This window comes from Lepisma saccharinum, chromosome 11 (assembly GCF_977018435.1).
Source record: "Lepisma saccharinum chromosome 11, izLepSacc3.1, whole genome shotgun sequence".
NCBI classification, from domain to species: Eukaryota; Metazoa; Arthropoda; class Insecta; order Zygentoma; family Lepismatidae; genus Lepisma; species Lepisma saccharinum.
The window spans coordinates 65,562,456-65,583,462 of record NC_139239.1 but is presented as its reverse complement, the minus strand read 5'-3'; the positions used below and the strand labels follow the sequence as shown (position 1 = coordinate 65,583,462).

General features: G+C 36.3%; 1 protein-coding gene across 14 annotated transcripts in view; it reads right to left on the bottom strand.

The window, feature by feature from the left end:
- CaMKII (Calcium/calmodulin-dependent protein kinase II) overlaps positions 1 to 19,263 on the bottom strand; it is a 394,054-nt gene extending 374,791 nt beyond the window's left edge. For 8 of the 14 annotated variants that reach the window (XM_083131303.1, XM_083131302.1, XM_083131305.1 and 5 more), the window contains exon 1: positions 18,932 to 19,262. In XM_083131303.1, the coding sequence (XP_082987429.1) occupies positions 18,932 to 18,996 (65 nt within the window). In that variant the 5' untranslated portion in view covers positions 18,997 to 19,262. Of the gene's footprint in view, positions 1 to 18,931 lie in introns of all 14 variants that reach the window. The other 6 variants (XM_083131299.1, XM_083131300.1, XM_083131301.1 and 3 more) reach the window with 2 other exon arrangements.
- Positions 19,264 to 21,007: the final 1,744 nt, after the last annotated feature.

Sequence of the window (21,007 nt, the reverse complement as noted above, 5' to 3'; positions counted from 1 at the left end):
AATTAACATTATATCCTCGTAGCATTAGCTGTAAATGCTTCTTGCAGGTTAACAAAGCTCTGGCGTGTGGGCCTACATCACCTATAATCCTTTGTAAGGTTCGTGTTGTCCTATAAATTGTCGATATACATGCTAAGTCCCTAGTTACAGCCTAAGCTTTTAGCTTCAATCAGAGAATTTCAGTGTTCAGATAGTGATTGTGGCCTCGTATAATAAAAAAAATAGAAATAACCCAAATGTTGATGCACCCAAAAAACCAGTAATACTTCAAAAATACCTTGAAAAAGGCTATAAGGCTAAATTATTCTTCTAGCATAGAAAAAAAGTTTAGCAAGTGGACCTATGGTCCATATAGTCAGTCGTCTGTGAACTTCGTCTTGTCCTGTGAATTGAGAATATATTGATAAATGGTTATATATATTTTTTAAAAAAAGAAACAATGTTGGTAAGCGTCCAGTTATGGACCCATCGGTAAAGGGATTTCAGTCTTTATAGACACACAATAATTTTCGTTACACTAAAAATTTGGCCTTGTATAAAAGTAAATAGTCGAAATGATAAACATTTCGTGTACTTTATCCAGTAAACCTTAGCTAGAAATACAATAACAGCGTTACAGACATAAAAATTAAGCAAGCTTTGATATTCTAGTAGCACATAATAAATATAAAATATCCTTTAAAATACTCTGACAAATAGTTGTGGGTTATCTGAAATCAAAATTTTCAAGCCCTCTCTCCTGCATAAATAGGCTCTAGAATTCACTAAGCCTCAAAATAATATTGGGTACATAAAATAAAAAGCAGATGGAGAGTGATGCTGATCGCATCATCTCCAAACAGCAAAAACAAAAGTATATGGATGGAGCCCTTCCTGATATATTTAGAAAACTTTACCTAGTATAACAGTAACAAAATACTCAGCAAACTCTAAAATAAACAAACTTTCCTACATAGCAGGCGTAACCTGACCTAAATAAATACATATAGAAATACAGAACCAAAAATAGCATAGTGGAAATCAGTAAACCCTAATAATAATAATAATAATATATTCTGTGGCTTACATTTTAGCTAAAAGTACTTTTTCTTTAGTGTTTTTGAAAAAAAATTAAATAAATACTAAACTCTAAATTAAAAATTTGTAAATGTATATATGATACATAACAAAATAAATAAAAATTAATACATACCCTGCAAAAAAGCAGTAAAAAAGTTGAAAACATCTCTTTGTGCATCCAAAATATAATAACAAATCCTTCTTGACTGGATTAAATTGTGTTATTTGAGTAAACTAGAGAATAATCCTGTAAACTTGGAAAAAATATCTCTCTCTCTCTCTCTCTCTTTCTCTCTCTGTGTGTGCGTGTGTGTGTGTGTGTGTGTGTGTGTGTGTGGATGTGTGTCCAAAATGTAATAAAAAAACACGTTCAAATCGTGTTATTTGAGTAAATATTAGAATAAACTTGTGAAATAAACAGATAAAAGTTGAGAACACACACTTTGTGTGTCGAAAATATACCTAAAACTCTTTCCTGAATAGTATAAATAGTGTTATTTAGGTAAAAATAGGTATAAACTTGTGAAATAAACAGATAGAAGTTGAGAACACACACTTTGTGTGTCGAAAATGCGACTAAAAGTCTTTCCTGAACAGATTGAATTGTATTATTTTGGTAATAATAAGCCTAAACTTGTGAAATAAACAGATAGAAGTTGAGATCACACACTCTGTGTGTCGAAAATGCGACTAAAAGTCTTTCCTGAACAGATTGAATTGTATTATTTTGGTAATAATAAGCCTAAACTTGTGAAATAAACAGATAGAAATTGAGATCACACACTCTGTGTGTCGAAAATGTAACTAAAAGTCTTTCCTGAACAGATAGAATTGTGTTATTTGAGTAAAAAATAGGCATAAACTTGTAAATAATAAATACAAAATTTAATAAAAAATGTTGCCTGAATAGTACAAATAGTGTTATTTTGGTAAAAATTAACATAAAGTTGTAAAATAATAAGTTAAAAGTTGAAAAAATGTCTTTGTGAGTCCAAAATTTAATAAAAAATGTTGCTTGAATAGTACAAATAGTGTTATTTTGGTAAAAAATTAACTTAAAGTTGTAAAATAATAAGTTAAAAGTTGAAAAAATGTCTTTGTGAGTCCAAAATTTAATAAAAAATGTTGCCTGATTAGTACAAATAGTGTTATTTTGGTAAAAAATTAATATAAAGTTGTAAAATAATAAGTTAAACGTAGAAAAAATGTCTTTGTGAGTCCAAAATTTAATAAAAAATGTTGCTTGAATAGTACAAATAGTGTTATTTTGGTAAAAAATTAACTTAAAGTTGTAAAATAATAAATACAAAATTTAATAAAAAATGTTGCCTGATTAGTACAAATAGTGTTATTTTGGTAAAAAATTAATATAAAGTTGTAAAATAATAAGTTAAACGTAGAAAAAATGTCTTTGTGAGTCCAAAATTTAATAAAAAATGTTGCTTGAATAGTACAAATAGTGTTATTTTGGTAAAAAATTAACTTAAAGTTGTAAAATAATAAATACAAAATTTAATAAAAAATGTTGCCTGATTAGTACAAATAGTGTTATTTTGGTAAAAATAAGGATAAGCTGTGAAAATGTTTGACAAAGTCAAAGTTTGGTAAAAAATAAACTCAAAATTAAGTTAAATAGCACACAGTAACATACATTTACTACCTAAATCAATAATCAAAGGGTCCTAGGTTCGTTACCCCGTGATAAAAGCAAATGGTGAAAACTGTAGGCCCCGTCCCTAATAGCTCTCCCTTCTTCATAGTACAAATAAAAAAAAAACCTGCGCTAAAGCGTCCTGTGCCTTGGAGGCAAACCTAAGCGGAATATTAATTGGCGGCGGAAACCGCATAGCTTCAGAGATTTGACCCTTGCTGTGCATTTCCAGACATCCTTTGTTGTCTGGTTGAATCCCTCCCCTGCCCTACAGTATTGCATAGCTTTCCCCTGTTATTGCGTACTGGTTAACCTTGAAAAAACCGGTTCTGAAAATCTACCGACGCGTTCTCTGATTGGTCAATCAGGTTCTTCCTTTGTCCTGACGTTGTGACGTCATTTGACCTTGAGCGCGCTTCCCCAAAATTCCTTTCTCCTCTACCTGCGCGGAATATTAATTCATTCTCTCTGTCTGGCATCAGAGCGGAGTCGAAATTCTGAGACAGTATTCTGTCTAGCGTGTTGCACCATCGTGTTTCATAATATAATGCAATTATTGCATAGTACTAATTAATAATATTACATATCGTGGGTTCGAGTACCGGGACCGTCTTCTTTCGTACCATTACCACCGTTCATAGCGTTTCATAAACCATAGAAAACTTATTTTCAATATTATAAACATTAATTATTATAGTTTCATACATTACATACTTTGCAGTAATGAATATAAAACCATATGCATAACGTTTAGTACCTCTAATTACCTTCTATATACATATTTTTCATAAAATAAATAATTATATATTCATAAAAAGTTATAAACATGCAAATACATAAATGTAAAGTACTCTAAGTACTTGCAAATGAATTCTAAGTACGTGCAAATTAATTAAAACCCGTGCAAATTAGTTATAAGTACGTGCAAATGAATTGCGAATATTAAACGCCCGAGGGCACAAACAGTCCTTGGCGCGGTCAGATACTACTATCGCATTTTAATATTGACAAAAATACAATGTTTTCATTATTGTGCAAATTTATGTAAGGCAATAAAACAATCCTCTTAAAAAAATAGTGTGTTGCAGATGTTGAAATGCACAACATATATTGTCTTTACTGTAAGCTTGTCTTTGGTTTCTTACTGAAAAACATTAAAATAACTTTCGGTCCTCTATAAGTTTCTGCATTTCATCGCCACGTATTCTTTTCTTGTTTCTTCTTCCATTGCTTTCTCCACCACTCCTTCTAGCACGACCTGTAATATGTTGACTCCCACCATGCCTTTTCCATCAGCAATCATTCTCTTCTCATTCCGTTTTTGTCTCAGCTTCTTCAGTTCTGTATCCTTCTCTTCCATACTATTCCTTTCAGTCTGTCTATCCTCATCAGCCCAATTCTTTCTCCCTTTGCTCCTTTTCTTTAATAGTACACTGTTCATCACAATGTTGATTGTAGAGTAGGAAGTGGTCGGAAAAAACAGGCTTTTTGGAGGGAAAAAAACGAGTTTTTTTCCGCGGCTTTCTTTGGTTGGGCTTTTTTCAGGGTTTTTTTCACAAAAGTGTCTTAAATCAATGAAAATACGAGATGTGGCAGTATTTTTCCTGTTCCATGGTTTTAGTTTATCTTCCTACTGTAAAATATACACTCATTTCTAAACATAAAATACAATTTACAATATGAAATTCGTAGCTAGACATAAACAGTGTTTTCAAGAAAGCTGGCTACTAGAATAGTTTGTACGTGTTTTTAATATAACCTAATAGTATGATATGATTTTCAATGATTGAATTTGTTATACTAAAAAAAAAAAGTAAAGTGCTCCCCTGTGCATAGCACCACGCCATGAAGGCGTATAGGGGGTGTGGGGGTAATGCCTCACACTTTCTTGATCCGATCGTGAGTGGGGGTGATGTGATCAGCATCACGCCCCTGACCGCCTTTACCCCCCGGGTTTCCCCCAGGTGCCCATGTTATTCGACGCTGGGTGGGAATATACTAACACATAATAATAATAACCTACAGCCCTTGAATGTTCTAGGCCGATCTCCCGACTGCCAGTCTCCCTCCAACAATCCTACTTAGAGGTGTGGAGATCTTCAACCAGTAATGGGGTGACGTGGGTTCAGCACGTCAAAACCCCAGCCATTGTAGGAGGTTTCCGAGATCAGGTTGCGCTACTCACTCGTAGCTCCCCAATTTCCTCACGATGGTGGGTTGCCACCGGTCCTATACACAGGCCGAGAACTCAGGTGGAGTCGAACCCAAGCCGTCCAGCAGTCGGAGTCCAAAGCACAGCGTCTTAGACCCCACGGCCATGGAGAACATACGTACACATACATGAAGCAATAAAAAAAATACTGCTCTAAATTTTGCAAATGTAGTATCAAATCTCTTTACATTAAATTTTGAGTTCAGTAAAATATATTTGGGCTTCCCAGTACATCATGTATAATTTGGTTAAATGGCCACTAAACCTGGTCACGGAGCAACTAGTGATGTATTTTGCCTGCTTGTTGTAGTGGTTCTCAACCTTTGTGAGACCGCAACCCAGTAAATTCATTTCTTACAAGTCTATGCTCTGATCCCAACAATTTCAGTCATAAATGAATTTCTGATCTTTAAAGTTTATATGAAAATTAATATGCAATTAATATTAATATATCAAGCAAGGCATCTGCAATTATGAGATCCGAAACACACTGCCTTCACCGAGGATTGAACCTCAGACCCCTTCTTATTACAAGGCAACAGCATTACTTTATTCCACTCCAGAAGTCATTCATTTAAAAAAGGAACCTTCTATCAAAAAGTCGGCCTTTTCCCATCAATAGTACTTGCAATTTGTTCTCTGCGATTTACAGGTTAAATGGAATCTTAATCTCTGATGAAGTACCTAACAATCTTGTTAAGTATAGAGAACATTCAGACCGAAGCAACACATGACAGTGGGGGGGGGGGTGTCAAATTGAATTGACATGGGTCTCTTCAGTGTATAAGCAAGCATCCACCACGCATGCACAAACAAGACCGAGGCGACATGATGCGCGCCAATGAAGGAGCATTGACTGAAGTCACAGATGACAAGTGACACAGACATCTTCAGTATAAAGCAAAACATTCACCATGCATGCAAGAACCAGACCGAAGCGGCATGATGCACGCCATTGAGAAAACAGTATAGTACGAACAACATGCAAGTGACATGTTTAGCTCGTTGTCGCACTTCGGTTCAAAAGGTCTGCTTCCAAGTGACACATGTCACTTGTTGCTTCCCTTTGAAAGTTCCCTGAGAAAACGGTACAGGCCAAGTGCCAAACGACACTTGCAGCTTATGTTGCTTCAGTTCGAAAGGTTGCATTTACTTCTAAGGATTGGTTTCCAAGAGCCATGTGTAGCTTCCGTATCAAAGCTCCGTTAAACAGGATATACACACACACATTCACATAATAACTATGTATACTTATGCATGTGTGTTGTGACATCGGATATTTTTATATTAACATTGGTTTCATATTTTATGACATCAACATTTAAATCGAGACACAAACATATAAAAGATTGTTTAAGTTCATTTCATGGTTCAGATGCGCTCATCAGGACTACACGTTTAGTTTTAACCCTAGCTTACCCGTGCCGTACAAGAAACTTACATATCGGGGGCAACTCACAGGCCTACACTTTTTCTATCACAAAAATTCAATAAACCATTTTATTATTGAATCACTGCTTCCTTTGCTGATTATACAGGGTGACTGGTAATTAGATGTATTCCCTGAAAGGGGTTAAAGTAGAGACAATTTGCAATAAATTTGACCATATGATACCCCGTCCGAAAATTAGTAGTTTTCGAAATAATCGAATTTCAATTGTTTTTTTTAAAAAATGACAATTTTCCACATAAGAAGATGAATTGAGAAAAAACTGCTCATTGTATGGAACTTATCTCAGCGTTTTCTGATAGATAACGAATAAGTGGTTCGTTGAAAAAAAAGTTTTTCCCAAATAACAATCACATGTAAGTACCGGGTGGGTCTAAACTTACAAGTGATGATAAAAAAATGAACTCTTAGTTTACTTGGCAACGTATTAATAACAAAAATGGTATGACACGAAGCGTACAAATTACTTAAATTACTTCCTTGTGTCATCTGCTATCCAACAAGATACAAATGTTGCTAACATTCACATTTGTGTACAAGAAATAATACTTCATTCATCTTCATGTGAATGGAATCAATGAACAATAAAATTAAAGAACATTACAAGTCTTGCTCAAAGTGGGCACCTCGGTTACGAATTCAGGCACGCAGGTTTTTACGGACATTTGTTCTCTTAACTCGTGATGTGATGGTTTCCTTGATGTGTTGACCAGCTGTTAAGATCCTCTCCCTGAGCTCTTCTTGCGAGTTTACCGGTGTCTTGTCATGTGGCTCCAAATGTAGAAGTCGCAAAGCGGCTAATCGGGGGATCGAGTCGGCCAGGGAAACGGACCGCCTCGGCCAATCCATTTCTTTGGGTAATTTTCATCCAGCCACTGTCGCACGGCCAGGCAGAAGTATGGATGGGCGTCATCAACCATCATTTGATCGAGCCATTTTTCCTGCCCCAAATCTTAAATGGCATCACTTATGAACATTTTTTGAGGAACGGGATGGCAATGCTGTTCGAGGATGTGCCTCTAGCTACAAAACGTGACATGATTTATCAGCATGATGACTGCCCAGCTCGATCCCCCGATCGATTTGACGCCTTGCGACTTTTGGTCAAATTGATTGCAAATTGTCTCTACTTTAACCCCTTTCAGGGAATACATCTAATTACCAGTCACCCTGTATATGTGCAGTTATTTATAAATTATAATAATTACAAAAATTAATATCATTAATAAAAAATAATAACCAATTATTGCATGATCGTCACATATATTTTATCATTCACTAAAACTCACAAAGTCAATAATATTTTTTTATTTATGCATTTTAGTTTGCAGAAGTGCAGTTGTTTATTAAATATAATTATTACAATAATTACCAACCAATTGTACATTGACTCTGGCATAAGTGTCTCGAAAGAGACATTCCAAGATGGTGCCTGCTATGGCCACCAAGTGCATTTTACCTCCTAATTACATTACATATATATTTTCATGAACAAAGGTAATAAAGAAATATTGGAAACATACTAGGAAACAATGTAATTTCTTTTCAAACAGTTTAAAAATCTAAAAAACAGAGGTGGTAGGCCTGCAAGCCCATAATACGTACTTATAAAAATTAATCAACCAACAAAGAGGCCCTATGTTCGATACCCGATGGAGGCACATTCAGCAGTGGTTCGGATCCCACTTCAAACTGTAGGTCCAGTCTCGATTAGCGTCAGTGCATATAGTAGACTTTTAACAAACTGAATTTCGGAATCGGTGGACAATACGTTCTCCTAAGTTGGAACGCTGACTTTAGTCCGTTTACAAAACCAACAGCCTGGACTCTTTACATCAATAGCCAATGACGTGTGACGCGACCATGTATCAGAAAATACGAATTGAAACAAAGGCCCGTACCCTCAAAGTAATCTACGATATGATGAATACTCTTCCGTTCAATCAAGCTATTTATCTCGCATGGCTCCCAGGAGTGCCATATTTTGAAGAGCAACCGACTGATCGCATGACTGACAATATATTGCTCACCATAGGCTCGTTTTTCACTGAGAATACGTTAGACAGAAGTTATCATCCGCCTCTTCGTCATAAAAATAAGTTACAATTTCATAAATCAGGTGAGTGCATTGGAAATTCGAAATATCAACGGCAAATGCGTAGCTTCCAAAGCACCTTGAACGTCCAAAGTAGCTTCACAGAATGGCAGTTAGGTCCTTTTCACCATGTGTTCACCATCCGGAGGACAAGGGCGGGTCGCGAGGCTGAGGGAGATTGATTTAAAATGAACACCTCTGCTTTTCACACAACTGAATTTTCCATTGCTAGTTTGAGCACACTAGCTCGTTCCCATAAAAGGCATGAGCTTCATATAAAGCATTCAAGTCAACCTCGCCTCCCCATAGTCAAGAACCTCCGCCATTGAAGGTTAATTCTGATTGGATAATCCCTGCATTCAATACAGAAACAAGTAACAAATACAGGACGTGAGAGATTTGGAAAAATTAGTTGTGTGCAGTGTTGAAAGCATTTAGAATCAACTATGAGCGTTCTTGCTTCTTTTTAGCCTAACGTAGCATTAACTAAACTTCGAAGATTCTAAAAAATCTGCACGGGATGCAGTATGATATTCAATTCTGAGGAAAAAATCATAATCTTGTCTAGCTGTGTGGAGTTTTAGTTCCATATTTGTAGATAGGAAAATGGTGATACGTAACGAGAAGGGAAAGGATTTTAAGGTGCAAAATTATGATCGGGAAAGGGGAAAAAAGGTTCTGAAAATATTTTTAAAAATGTGCAAAGAAGCTACTGATAAAATGCCTGTATTCCATGCTCTCTGCGCCTTCTGTATATAATGCGCGAGGACCGCATAAGGACCTGTGGTTCTGCCGAATATGTTTTGTTGAAGTTTGTTTTTTCTCTCGCGAGTTTTGCCACATTATCTTGGGAACTATTGCGGCTGCAATGATTATATTATACCATTTCATAGCTCTCGTTCTGCTCTACAAAATGAGACTATAGGATTTTATATAGTTGCTTAAGAAGAGTGAAAAATCATTTTTCTGTCCAATTTTTTAACAAAACATGAAAGGAAGGAAAAAGGTGCTGAAGCATCAAAGAGGGGTAAATCTCACGAAAAGGTGCAACAAAGAAGTGTGTTCATTTTACTTGATTTCATGTCCTAAAATATATATCTCAAACGATCGGTGTGAAAACAGCTTTATTTTTGGAATGGTGCTGCACCTTAAAATCAGATTCCTAATAAAGAGGATGAACAACTATTGAAAGTAAGTGTAAGGACAGCTGCACTTAAATGCCTTACATGCGCAGAGGTATGCACTGTGCATCCCCCAAAAGAGGTCTAAAAAAAGTAATTATCCCTTCATAACATGCATAATTAGGCGATTACCTTCCCCTGAGACGTCTGAAACTAGGGTTACCAGATATGTTCAATATTTTATGTCATCCTGAGCTATCACCTTCCCCTTGACACACAAGGAAATGTAACCCTCTTTCATGTGTTAAATCATCAAAGGTTATCCACCTTCCACAACAGGGTGATATTTGATTGAGGGATGTTAATTTATTGGGAGTTTATATGTATCCCAATGCTTCAAAGGCATTACTGGAATTTCACCCCACTGGAAATCTTTCAAATACCATACTGCTCCATGTTTATTCACCACTGGCTTCTCCAGAATTCACTCTTGGCTCAGGAACCATGGTTTTTAGGCATTCTGTGTTAACACAGGTCCACTATGAAGCGAGGATATTAGGCAAATTATGTTCAAAACAAAGATTTTTCAAATAATGTTTTATGACAACAGCACCTAGTTGAGTGAATGTATGAGACCAAGAATTTGGATACATGTTACAAAAGAACTGGAGGAAGGTATCCCCTAAGAGCACTTTCATTTTGACTATATTCAAGACAAACAATTCCCTGTCATCTTTTGTTTGCTAAAGGTGGAATGGTCCATGTGACCACTATTGATTTTCCCCTCTATCATTTCGCATGACAGATGACAAGTCCACGGGTTTTACAATTGCCGATGAGTGGGAAGTTAAACTGAGTTATTGAGGTAATCATTTAATGTCTGCTGAATGCAGAAGCAGAGAACATAACTTGAGAATATTCAACCAAGTACTTTACCAAGAACAAATTAAATTGCATTTCCCGGAACAAATTAAATAAAGGGTATTCTTTTAGGCCTTAATACATACAACGTATCACCCTGAAATGCAGTTCAAAATTATTATTCTTAACTAAAAAGCCAAAATTAATGAGAGAGTTTAAAACTCACAAAAAAAAGGTGAGATAGTTTGTCAAGGTGTACTTCAGATGATAAATTAGCACCAAAGATATCATAAATTGGGTCACTGTGAAAATCGGCAGATTGCTGGCAACAAATACCAAACAATTCAAATCCAATAACTTCCCAATATATCTTCTCATGAAACAATGCTCATAATTAACCATAACTACAAGTTTCGATGGTGAATATTTTCATCTAATGGTTAATACCACGCTCTCTGGTATGAAAGATAGAATCAAAAAATCTGATGTTGATCCAGTATTGTGATGAGAATTGACGAACTATATGCAAAGAAATAGCCCCGGCTGATGTAGAAGCCTGCTAACAACAGAAATGCATTCAATGTGCAGACCATCCTTGGCGCTCCAAGATCTCATTACAACCTTTGTTAGAAAGTCTGGACAAAGGTGCTAGGAGGCTGGTGGCTGGAATTTTACACGAGACCCTATGGAAGTGCCCCGAACTGTGGTGTCTGTAAGGCAGCAAGCCCTGGGCTCAGACTACAGGACATGTGCTCATCGAGTCTCCTGGGGGGAAGCGTAATAACTTTTCTCCTGGGAATTCAGCTAGTGTATAGAACCGGTAGCCACCCACCATTGTGAGGAAATTGGGGAGCTACAAATGAGTAACGTAACCTGGTCACGGAAAGCTGCAACAACGACACGGGGTTTGTTGTGCTGATCACACATCACCCCGTAACTGGTTCGATGATTGCCCACCTCTGCTGAGGCATGTGAGAGAGGCCAGCCAGTTGGTAAGTAAGCAGTGGCCCTTATGGGCTGTTGCACCACTGGAATCAAAATAATGAACCACACCAAGGGGAACCAAAAAAATGAACCTTACAGGACTATTACTTTCTTAAATACACTAGGAAGACATTACTTAACATAACTGCACAAAGTAAGTGAAACAAAATAAAAAGGTTTCAGAAGAACCAGTCTACACGAAAAGTGCCAAAACAATGATTAGTGAAAACTAAGTTTAAGACAGACCATTATCATTCTCCATTAAAATAAACACCGTGAGACAAAACAACCACCGGCCATACTTTTAACAAACTCTATACAGCTTAATAATCAACTTTACAATCTGATTGGAACTGCAACATGAGAAGAAATACATAACTCAAGAGCTTATTTTCCAACGCTCGAAAGAAATTTAGGAAGAACTGAAATAAATGTGCACAATATGTGAAACTGTATATCATCATCTTAACATCTGCAACATAAGTAAAATGATGTTCTGTATTGTTTATTCATAAATGAGGCATATGATTTACACCCATATACCTCAATGGCAATCTGTCAGGTGGTGGTGTGTCTGAATGGTGGATATTAACAATGGTCAGTGCTCGAAGTAGAAATTGCTAGCATGGGAGGGGTAGAAAGACCAGGATTTAATCACAAACCTGCATGTCTGAATGGTATGAGAAGTTTCTCAAACCAGGGTTCAGTGGATGATGAACCAAGATATGAACTATCTTCCATGGATGATGAACCAAGATATGAACTATCTTCCATGCATCCTCCTAATAACTCTATTCAGCCACAGGTTACTATAAGATTGTCTTATGACCACACATGTCTGATGAAGATAATACCAATACCTTCACTGTGATATACAGAAAAGAGGAAACTGTATTGATGACTTGCAGGCATCTGGCCATTGGTTCTGTTGCATGACAAGGACAGCCACACTGTGTGATAATTCCTTGCAAAGAACCAAATTCCAACAAACTCTGTTTTTGTCTGAAGCCTCAACTTGGTTTCTTCTTTTAAATTTCCCTGACTCAAGAAATCAATCCGAACAACAGTGATGAATGATGAGCAGACCAAAAGGAGCTTTATCTGGCTGCTTCCAAATAGTCCAGACACTGACAGTAGTGTGTTAACAGCAGAAGTGACTCCCTTGAAAGGGGAGAACAGAAGGGACCACAGGACTACATTAAGTGTAGCTATAGATTAAGGCAAACTTCCATAACTTTCTTCATCAACCCTCCATTGCGCATGTGGGATACCAGTGCCACTCATCGATATTCATTGAGATATTGCAAAACTGAGTTTACTGCACATCAGTGCTTTTGTGTAGCCAAACGATCTTTCATTGTCTTTCTTCTAAGCTTAGCTGGAAGTTCCGTTGTACTCTTAAGCCATGTAATATTATAAAGTTAACATCAGTCATGTACTTGGGGAACACTTGTCCCCCACATACCTAAATACATAACAAGAAAAACATCAAAGCATCGAAAGACAGAACACAATTGATTCCGATGTTATAAGGAAGTGGAGGACACTTATGTAGCTATTAGTTAGTGATGAAAGTTAACATGATACAGCTTCGGTTGTTACATTTTTAGGCACGTGGGGGGTTGTCCAACTGACCTTAACTGTATTATATTACGTCACTTCGAAACCGCAGCACAAAATTACAGACGAAAGAATATTCAGCATATATGTATAGCATAATTCAAGGTGTATTCCATACCTTAAACAGTTAAAGGGTTGAGTTACAGAAAATTATGCACCTAATGCAGGGTTAAAAAAATTGGTACTTGTTTACTATCCTTCGGACACATTTATTTATTTTTACAGAAGAAACTACTTACCGTAATAAGTTCCTGTAGCATTGTCGAACATCGGGAAGGTGTTTTGTGTGATGTGGGAATGTTTCATAGCTGAAATTCATGTTGTTCGTTGAAAATTAATTCTCCGACAGAGAATAGCTAGCCCCACGAACCATTGGCATGTGGATAGGTTGGTTCTGTTAGGTTAGGAAACAGTTAAAATTTGGTGTCGTGTTAGTATCAGGATCTAGAAATTGGAAATAATTGCGAACCATTGGCACATGGTTAGGTTAGGAAACATAGTTCAAATTTCATCAAAAAACGTTGATACACCTTCAGGAATGTTCAGCGAAGCAGATGCGTAAGTACGAACGTCAAAAATTGACGAAACGAAAAAATTAGAGGTGTCCGAAGGACAGTAAATTTTTACCAAAAAATTCACTAGTGGCACATGGTGCTGGTGAACCTCCGTACCCAAGCAAGAATGGAAAATTTTGCATGGTTTATTAAAATTTTGTTTCAGATGAATGTTTTCTGTTGATTTTAGCTCACAAAGTTGCACTGTAGAAAATTATTACTAAATGGTTTTATGTGGTACCGATTTTCAGATTATATTATAAAAGGATTATCATGAGTATTTGTTGCTGATAGGTGGCAGCACTAATCTGTCATTAGTAACCTTGCTATGGCATAAATTCTGCTGGTGGTGAGGGAGGAGAATTTTATGGGTATGCATGACTCCAGTGTTCCTGTTCAACTTTCTTTCTTTTTTAGGCCTCAAGAATGTGCGTACAGTGATATTTAACCCCTTAACCGCGGCGGAACTATATATAGACTCTCAAAAAGCGGGACTATTTTACGGCGCGACTATATATAGACGGTGTTTGAAAATTAACGGCTGTTGTATTACGGCAAGTCATATTTATAGGCCCCTCATTTTAATGCTTTTACAGGTCTGTGCAAGATGTTTGGAAGCAAACAGTCCATTTTTATGCATTGTTGGTACCGAAAAAAAAACAACTTTGTATTGTGTGTTTACCATTGTTACTATATGGACTCTATTGATTATCGTATACTGCTTTATGTTAGGTGGCTTTTCTTTTAGTTCGAGAGCTGCTTCCCAAGAGGAAGTTTCGTTAGCTAGTGGTGTGCATTGTGCAATGGTAAATATTTATTTTTTGTATTGCACACAGAATTTTTGCAATGGCGGGGAGAAACCTCAGACGTACAGATATTCAGCATCTACTGGAGCATGACTTAGATGATGATTTTCTGGATGAAATCTCTGATGTTGAAAGTGAAGGTACTTGCAGTGAAGATATTGTTTCAAGTGATGAAGATGCTCAAAACGATAGGACAGGAATTGAAGAAGAAGATGGTGAAACTAGCGGCAGTGAGTTGGAAGATGAAACTGCATCTGATACGTGGACTGAATCTTCAATGGTAAGCAGAGACCCTTTCCCATTCACAGGTGACAGTGGTGTGAAGTTAGTGCTTTCCAATCCACAAAGTCCATTGGATATATTTCAGTCTTTTTTTGATAAAGTTCTGATAGAATATATTGTGAGCGAAACAAATAAATATGCTAGTAAAGTAGGAGATGACAAAAGAAGATCAGGTAAAATGAGACGGAAAAGCAGAGACCTTTTATGGAAGGACACAAGTGTTGGTGAGATGTACGTCTTCCTAGCTATCATTATTCTGCAAGGGATTGTCAGAAAGCCGACAATTGAATCTTACCACTCTACCAATCCTCTGATATCCACTCCTTTCTTCTCCAAGTGCATTAGTAGGGACAGGTTCAGCTTACTTATGAAATATTTGCACTTGTCTGATAAAGTAGAACAAGATGTGCCAACCATAAAATTTCGAGATGTGCTAGACTTTCTTCTCGGAAAGTTCAAATCCCATTACATTCCAGCTAAAAATATAAGTATTGATGAATCGTTGCTCTTGTGGAAAGGAAGACTCAGGTGGAAAAGATGCATCCCTCTCAAGAGAGCCAGGTTTGGCATTGAATGTTACATATTAGCAGAAGCAGAAACTGGCTATGTTTGGAATCTTCTAGTTTACACGGGTAAAAAAACGACTTATCCCTGTAATATTCTAGGAATATCTGAAGAAATTAGCAAAGGATTCACCAAGCCAACGAAGATAGTTTTGAGTCTTATTGAACCATTATTGAATAAGGGATACACTCTTGGAATAGACAATTTCTATGCCTCTCCTGAGCTTTATGAGATTCTTGTCACTAACAAAACAGATGCCATAGGAACAGTGCGTTTCACGAGGAAGAACCTTTGCAAGGAAGTAAATGACAAAGTGTTGAAAAAAGGCGAAACTATTGTTAGGTTCAAGAGTAAGCTCATGCACATGAAGTGGAGAGACACGAAATATGTACATATGCTGAGCACAATTTATGATGACACGAAGGAAGAAGTCCAGGTTGCAGGAAAACCCATTAGCAAACCCACAGTGTGTGTACAGTATAAAAGGTGTCACATGGGAGGAATAGATCTAATGGACCAAATTACATCTGCTTCCTTGCATACAAGAAAAGGAGTTAAGAAATACTACAAGAAGATATTTTTCAGATTGCTTGAGATAACTCTTCTCAACAGCCACATCATTTACAGGCGCAATGGAGGTGGAAAGAAATTTCTTGATTTCAAAATGGATCTCGTTGAGCAGCTCATCAGTGCGTATGGAAAAGATGTGTACTGGATTAGAAAACCAACAGGTCCCCTCAACTTAGGAACATGTCCCACAAGGCTTACAGGAATACATTTCCCAGTCGAAATTCTTACAGGTGATGCACCTGGTCTCAAGAAGAAGCTTCAAAGAAGATGCGTGTATTGCACACTACAAAACAAAGTTAGAAGAAGTATCTATTGCTGTGATGTATGCGAGTTGCCATTGTGCATCATACCATGTTTTAAAGAGTATCATACAGTGGAGAACTTACCAAAGTAAATATGAACCTGAGAAAAAAAGATGGACTATTGAAAGTGACATTATATATTGAATGTAGATCACAATTGCAATTATTAGTTTTTCTTATTGTAAGTTAGGTATATACTGAATCTATAGCAACAAAAGTTTTTGTGGCATTATTGTAATCAAAATATTAAAAAATTCACTAATATTAATTTTGTAATTACGTGTATTTTCTTTGTTATTGAAAAAATAAACAAAAATTTCAATAAACAAAAAAACTATTACACATTTTACCCTATGAAAATAATTAAAAGTACAAATTAAAAATATGTGCATTTTAAAAATATAAAAATAAAAATAATTTATGAATCCAAAAATTAATATATAATGGTAAATTGCGGCAGAGTCTATATATAGATTGTTTTGATTCACTTCATTTTGCGGAGAGTCTAAATATAGTTATTATTTATGATGAATTTATTTTGCGGTGGTGTCTATATGTAGACGATCTTTTTTTTGTCGAACTTCTCTTCAAGGCTGCCGCGGTAAAGGGGTTAATACAAATACAGTGAGAGTGCTGTAGGATGTGATGAACTGGATGAATGCTGGTCATAGAGATGTTCCTGAAACATGAATTCTCCTTCAACATGTATGTGGCTGTGTTCATAGAACATGAATGTAATTTAATGTTTGGTTGAAAGTGATTTAAGTGTCAGTAAGTTTACTTTCTTGTTAGGAGTGTTAGGTTTAGTGCCATTCACATTTGTAAATGTTCTTTTACTTCTTGAGTGTGCATACAACTGGTTTTTACATAATGAAAAATGGTGAAAGTAATCTTGGATACAAGAGATTTCCGTTGCACAGAACACATTTCCGAACTTTTGGTTATTTGTGGTTTCCACATCTTGGAACAAATTTTAAGATACATAAAACAGAAATCTATGAACTAAAAAAATTCAACATAAATTTCATGGAAGTAAACTTGGTCACTGGACCCGAGGTATATTACTAATACAAATTAATGAAACACAGAATGATGCAACTAACCATAAAAAAAAAATAGCCATTGCTGCTTGAAACAGTTATTAGGCATTTTAAAAATTTTTAATTAATTTCACATTTATTAAGGCAACCTTATGAAACTTTTAGTGTACATGCACTGTCACATCAGAACCGGCACGTGCCCTTACAAGAGGACTTGCATGGAACTTTATGTTCCCATTTTACATTGAATCTTTGTAAAATGATATAAAATCTGTAATTGCTGGAAAAATCAAGAACTACTTTATCATTAATAGACTTGCTTTGCAACACTACTTGTACCAAAACATGGTAAGATCATTTAAATAAGCTGATAGTAAGTGAGAATGTAGTAGCTTTTTAATGTGTACTTTGTTAACAAATTACACAGCATGAAATGGTTGGTACACCTTCATAACCCATCAGCAAGATCAATACTTATGGCAACAGACAATTCCTTCCACATGCAAATATTATGAAAGTTATGTCAGCATTTTTAATAACTGCACAGAATAAAATAAAACTTAGCTGTATCCAGTGCACCCACATGGCATGCGTGTGGGTTTGTCCCAATGCCCCAACATTACATTACATTACGGGAACAAGATGTAAAATTTAATCCTGTCATTAACAAATTAATTACTATGTCATGATATATAATGCTTTGTAGTCTCAAAAAACAGGTAGAGAATTCTCAATATATCTTGCTGTTATATTACATTGATACCATGGTACCTGGTGGCATGCTATAAAGAAATCACGCTGTATATTGCCTGCAGCAAATGAATATAATTTCTCTAGCAGTTCTCATTATATTGCTACTTTGTAAGTGGGTAGAGCAGCCACAGGCTGAACTTCGCCCATGAATAAAGAATTTCTAATTCTAATAGCACTGCTGTTCTGGGAAGATTCACAATTGCGCCAAAAAATGTGCAACTGTCAGGATATACTGATAAAAACTATTTATGTAGCAGTATTTTTTTTTAATTGCACTAGATACAGTAACTCATAAATCTCCACAATGCTAGGACATGGTTTATCATTTTTTCCCCCATTTGAGTGACAGTTTTGTACTAACTGTACAAATAATTCAGCACCATTAGCATTAATGACTATACCCATTCATGTGTGATTGTACCTAAAATAAATCAACGAAACAGATTTGTAAAACCTAAAACGGAGTTTTCAAAAAACGCGGCACTGAAGAAACGATAGAACACAGCTCTGTTTTCTTGCGTTATTGATTGAAATCTGACGTTTTAAATATATCCATTTGTTGAAATAAGATGATCCTTATTAACGAAAGGCTTTTTTGTGATGCGAGTGAAATATCCTTACGTAATATTCTTTGTAGTTCGATTTAACTTTTGGATTCACAGAAAGAAATATTCGCAGTAGTAAAATCGAATGCCCACTACGGTATGACGTGCCATGCACAACTAGCGTTGGTCAGCTAAGGATCTATCTCGCAATATCAGATATGGCCATCGAGGATATACGCAGGTTTTCCAAGTATACCCCTTTCGTTTTTTGGGAATAATGCTCAGGAATCCTTAACCAAACGCAACTGAAACTGGAGGTTCCTACAAAAACTGGAGGCTAGCAAGCAAGACGCGTAGTGTCGTCTGCACAAGCAATCATTCCTTCTTTTACGACCAAGATAACCACATTCACGAACGAAGGTTCTATAAAAAATGAAGTATATAAATTTGAAAGGTACTTACTTTCCTAGTTCCTCCTTGAGCTCGTAATTATCACTAAATCTAGTACAAGCTGCTGGTGCAGCCATACTGCAAACTACAATATTTACTCCACTACTAAAACTGATGCACTACCCTGCGCGAATGCGAAGTCTATTCTGATCAATAATGTTCGATAAACGCAAAAGTCCGTATAGAACCTACTCCTTTTGGCACAGAAAATCATGTATAACAATAAAGTACGTTTCGATTTATCTTTTTCCCTATGTACTTCTGAATGGATCAAATACCGAACTGTCACACGACACTCCACTCGACTTGCGTAGTGGATCTCGTCGAAATGGCAGTAGCCTATTCCCTTTAATTTACTTTACTACGGAATATCGTCTGCTTGGACAAATGAAAACTCACGTGCGCGACAGGTTACCAAGCAACTGTGCTGATCAACTGAATGTCGTTATTACCATTGCATGTTACCTGTTTAAAGTTATTCATTGCTAGCCATATTACAATAACTAGAACTAACAATTCCTGTACTAAAATTACGTTGCGTCAAATTCCCAAATACAGTTGTCACCTATGAGTTCAAGCATGTTGATCTGACCCCAAAATAATTAAAGAAAAAAAAAGATCGATGTGTTTCCTAGTTGTGAGATATTCGAGCAAGCAAGATATGCCGTAAATAAAAATTATAATTTTAGATACTTTGTTTCAGTAAAAATTATTACTTGCGTTTTATGACCTCGGTTTTGTAAAGAATGGTAAAGAAGACAGTGCTTCAATTATTTCAACTGTCGATCGTTGTAATTAACAAACGAATATTTGAAGTGAAAATGGATTAGATATGCGCGGAAAGCTTTCACGCAAATATATTTCGGCCAAGTAAAGACATAGAATTCGTGTGTATAGTGAGGTAAAGAGATATGCTGTGACTAGAATTTTGGACCACGGAACGTTGACTTCTGACCCTACATGTACATACAAACATGATTTGTAACCGAGTAATTAAGCTCAAGGCTCATTGGCCAATTTCCCTCTGATTAAACAGCAATTATATTGTTAAAACATTATCGTAGCCCAAAAGCAAATTTCTTTGACATTTTTTTAAATAGTTAATACATACACTCCAGAAAACATTACCGGATGTCCACTATATGTATATCTCGGGAATCTCTGGAGCAAGCGAATAAAAAAAAATGTCTGCGCAAGTAGTGACTTGAGTGGACCCGACCAATGAACACGTGAGAGTGGCAGTGAGTGCATGAAGAGGAAAATAGATATGCAGCTATCAGATCCCAGATAGCACGTAAGTTAACTGAAAGTTAAATCGAATGTAGATTTAACTTGCAGTTAACTTACATGCTATCTGGGATGTTAGCAGAAGCACCTACTGCTTTGCTCCGCCCACACACTATGCAGCCTTGCTCCTCAGATTCACGGGAAAAAGTATAAGTCTAATAGGCTAATCAGCTATGGAACTGTAATCTGAACAACTGAAATGTCTCCATTAGAGTCAAATGAGAAAACTTTAACTAGCCTATAATACTAACAAGGGAGTCCTTCCAGGGCTAAGTGGAGAGACTAACAGATTAATCAACCTTAAAACAGACTTCATCATGAGGGGAACATGTCAGTTAAGGCTAAATTCAGCCTCCTACCAAATTTCCCACTCCCCTCACCCCTTTAAATTAGTATGTATATTTTGTTTCACTGTTACCACATGTCCTCTTTTCCCTGGGCATGCCCTCTTTTTTCATTTCAATGTAAACATGTACAGGTTTGCTATGAATCATTGATACAAATTTTTATAATATTAAAAGTAAGCATAGCATGTCACAACATGCTTGCTAGGTGCTATATTAGTTTGAATGTGAGTGAATTAGATCATTGCTAGAATCAAACACCGTCTACAGTAAATGATAGGTCGATATCAGTAATCTACACAAACCATCTCAAGCATCGTTCATCTTGGACTCGGATTTGTATCCACATTCATTTGATGTGGTATCGTGTAGCATTCAGGTGATTTAGCGTGCTTCCTTGTTGTGTTGTGCTTTAGAAAGGTGTAAAAAGAATTCGAATAAACATAAACAAACATGT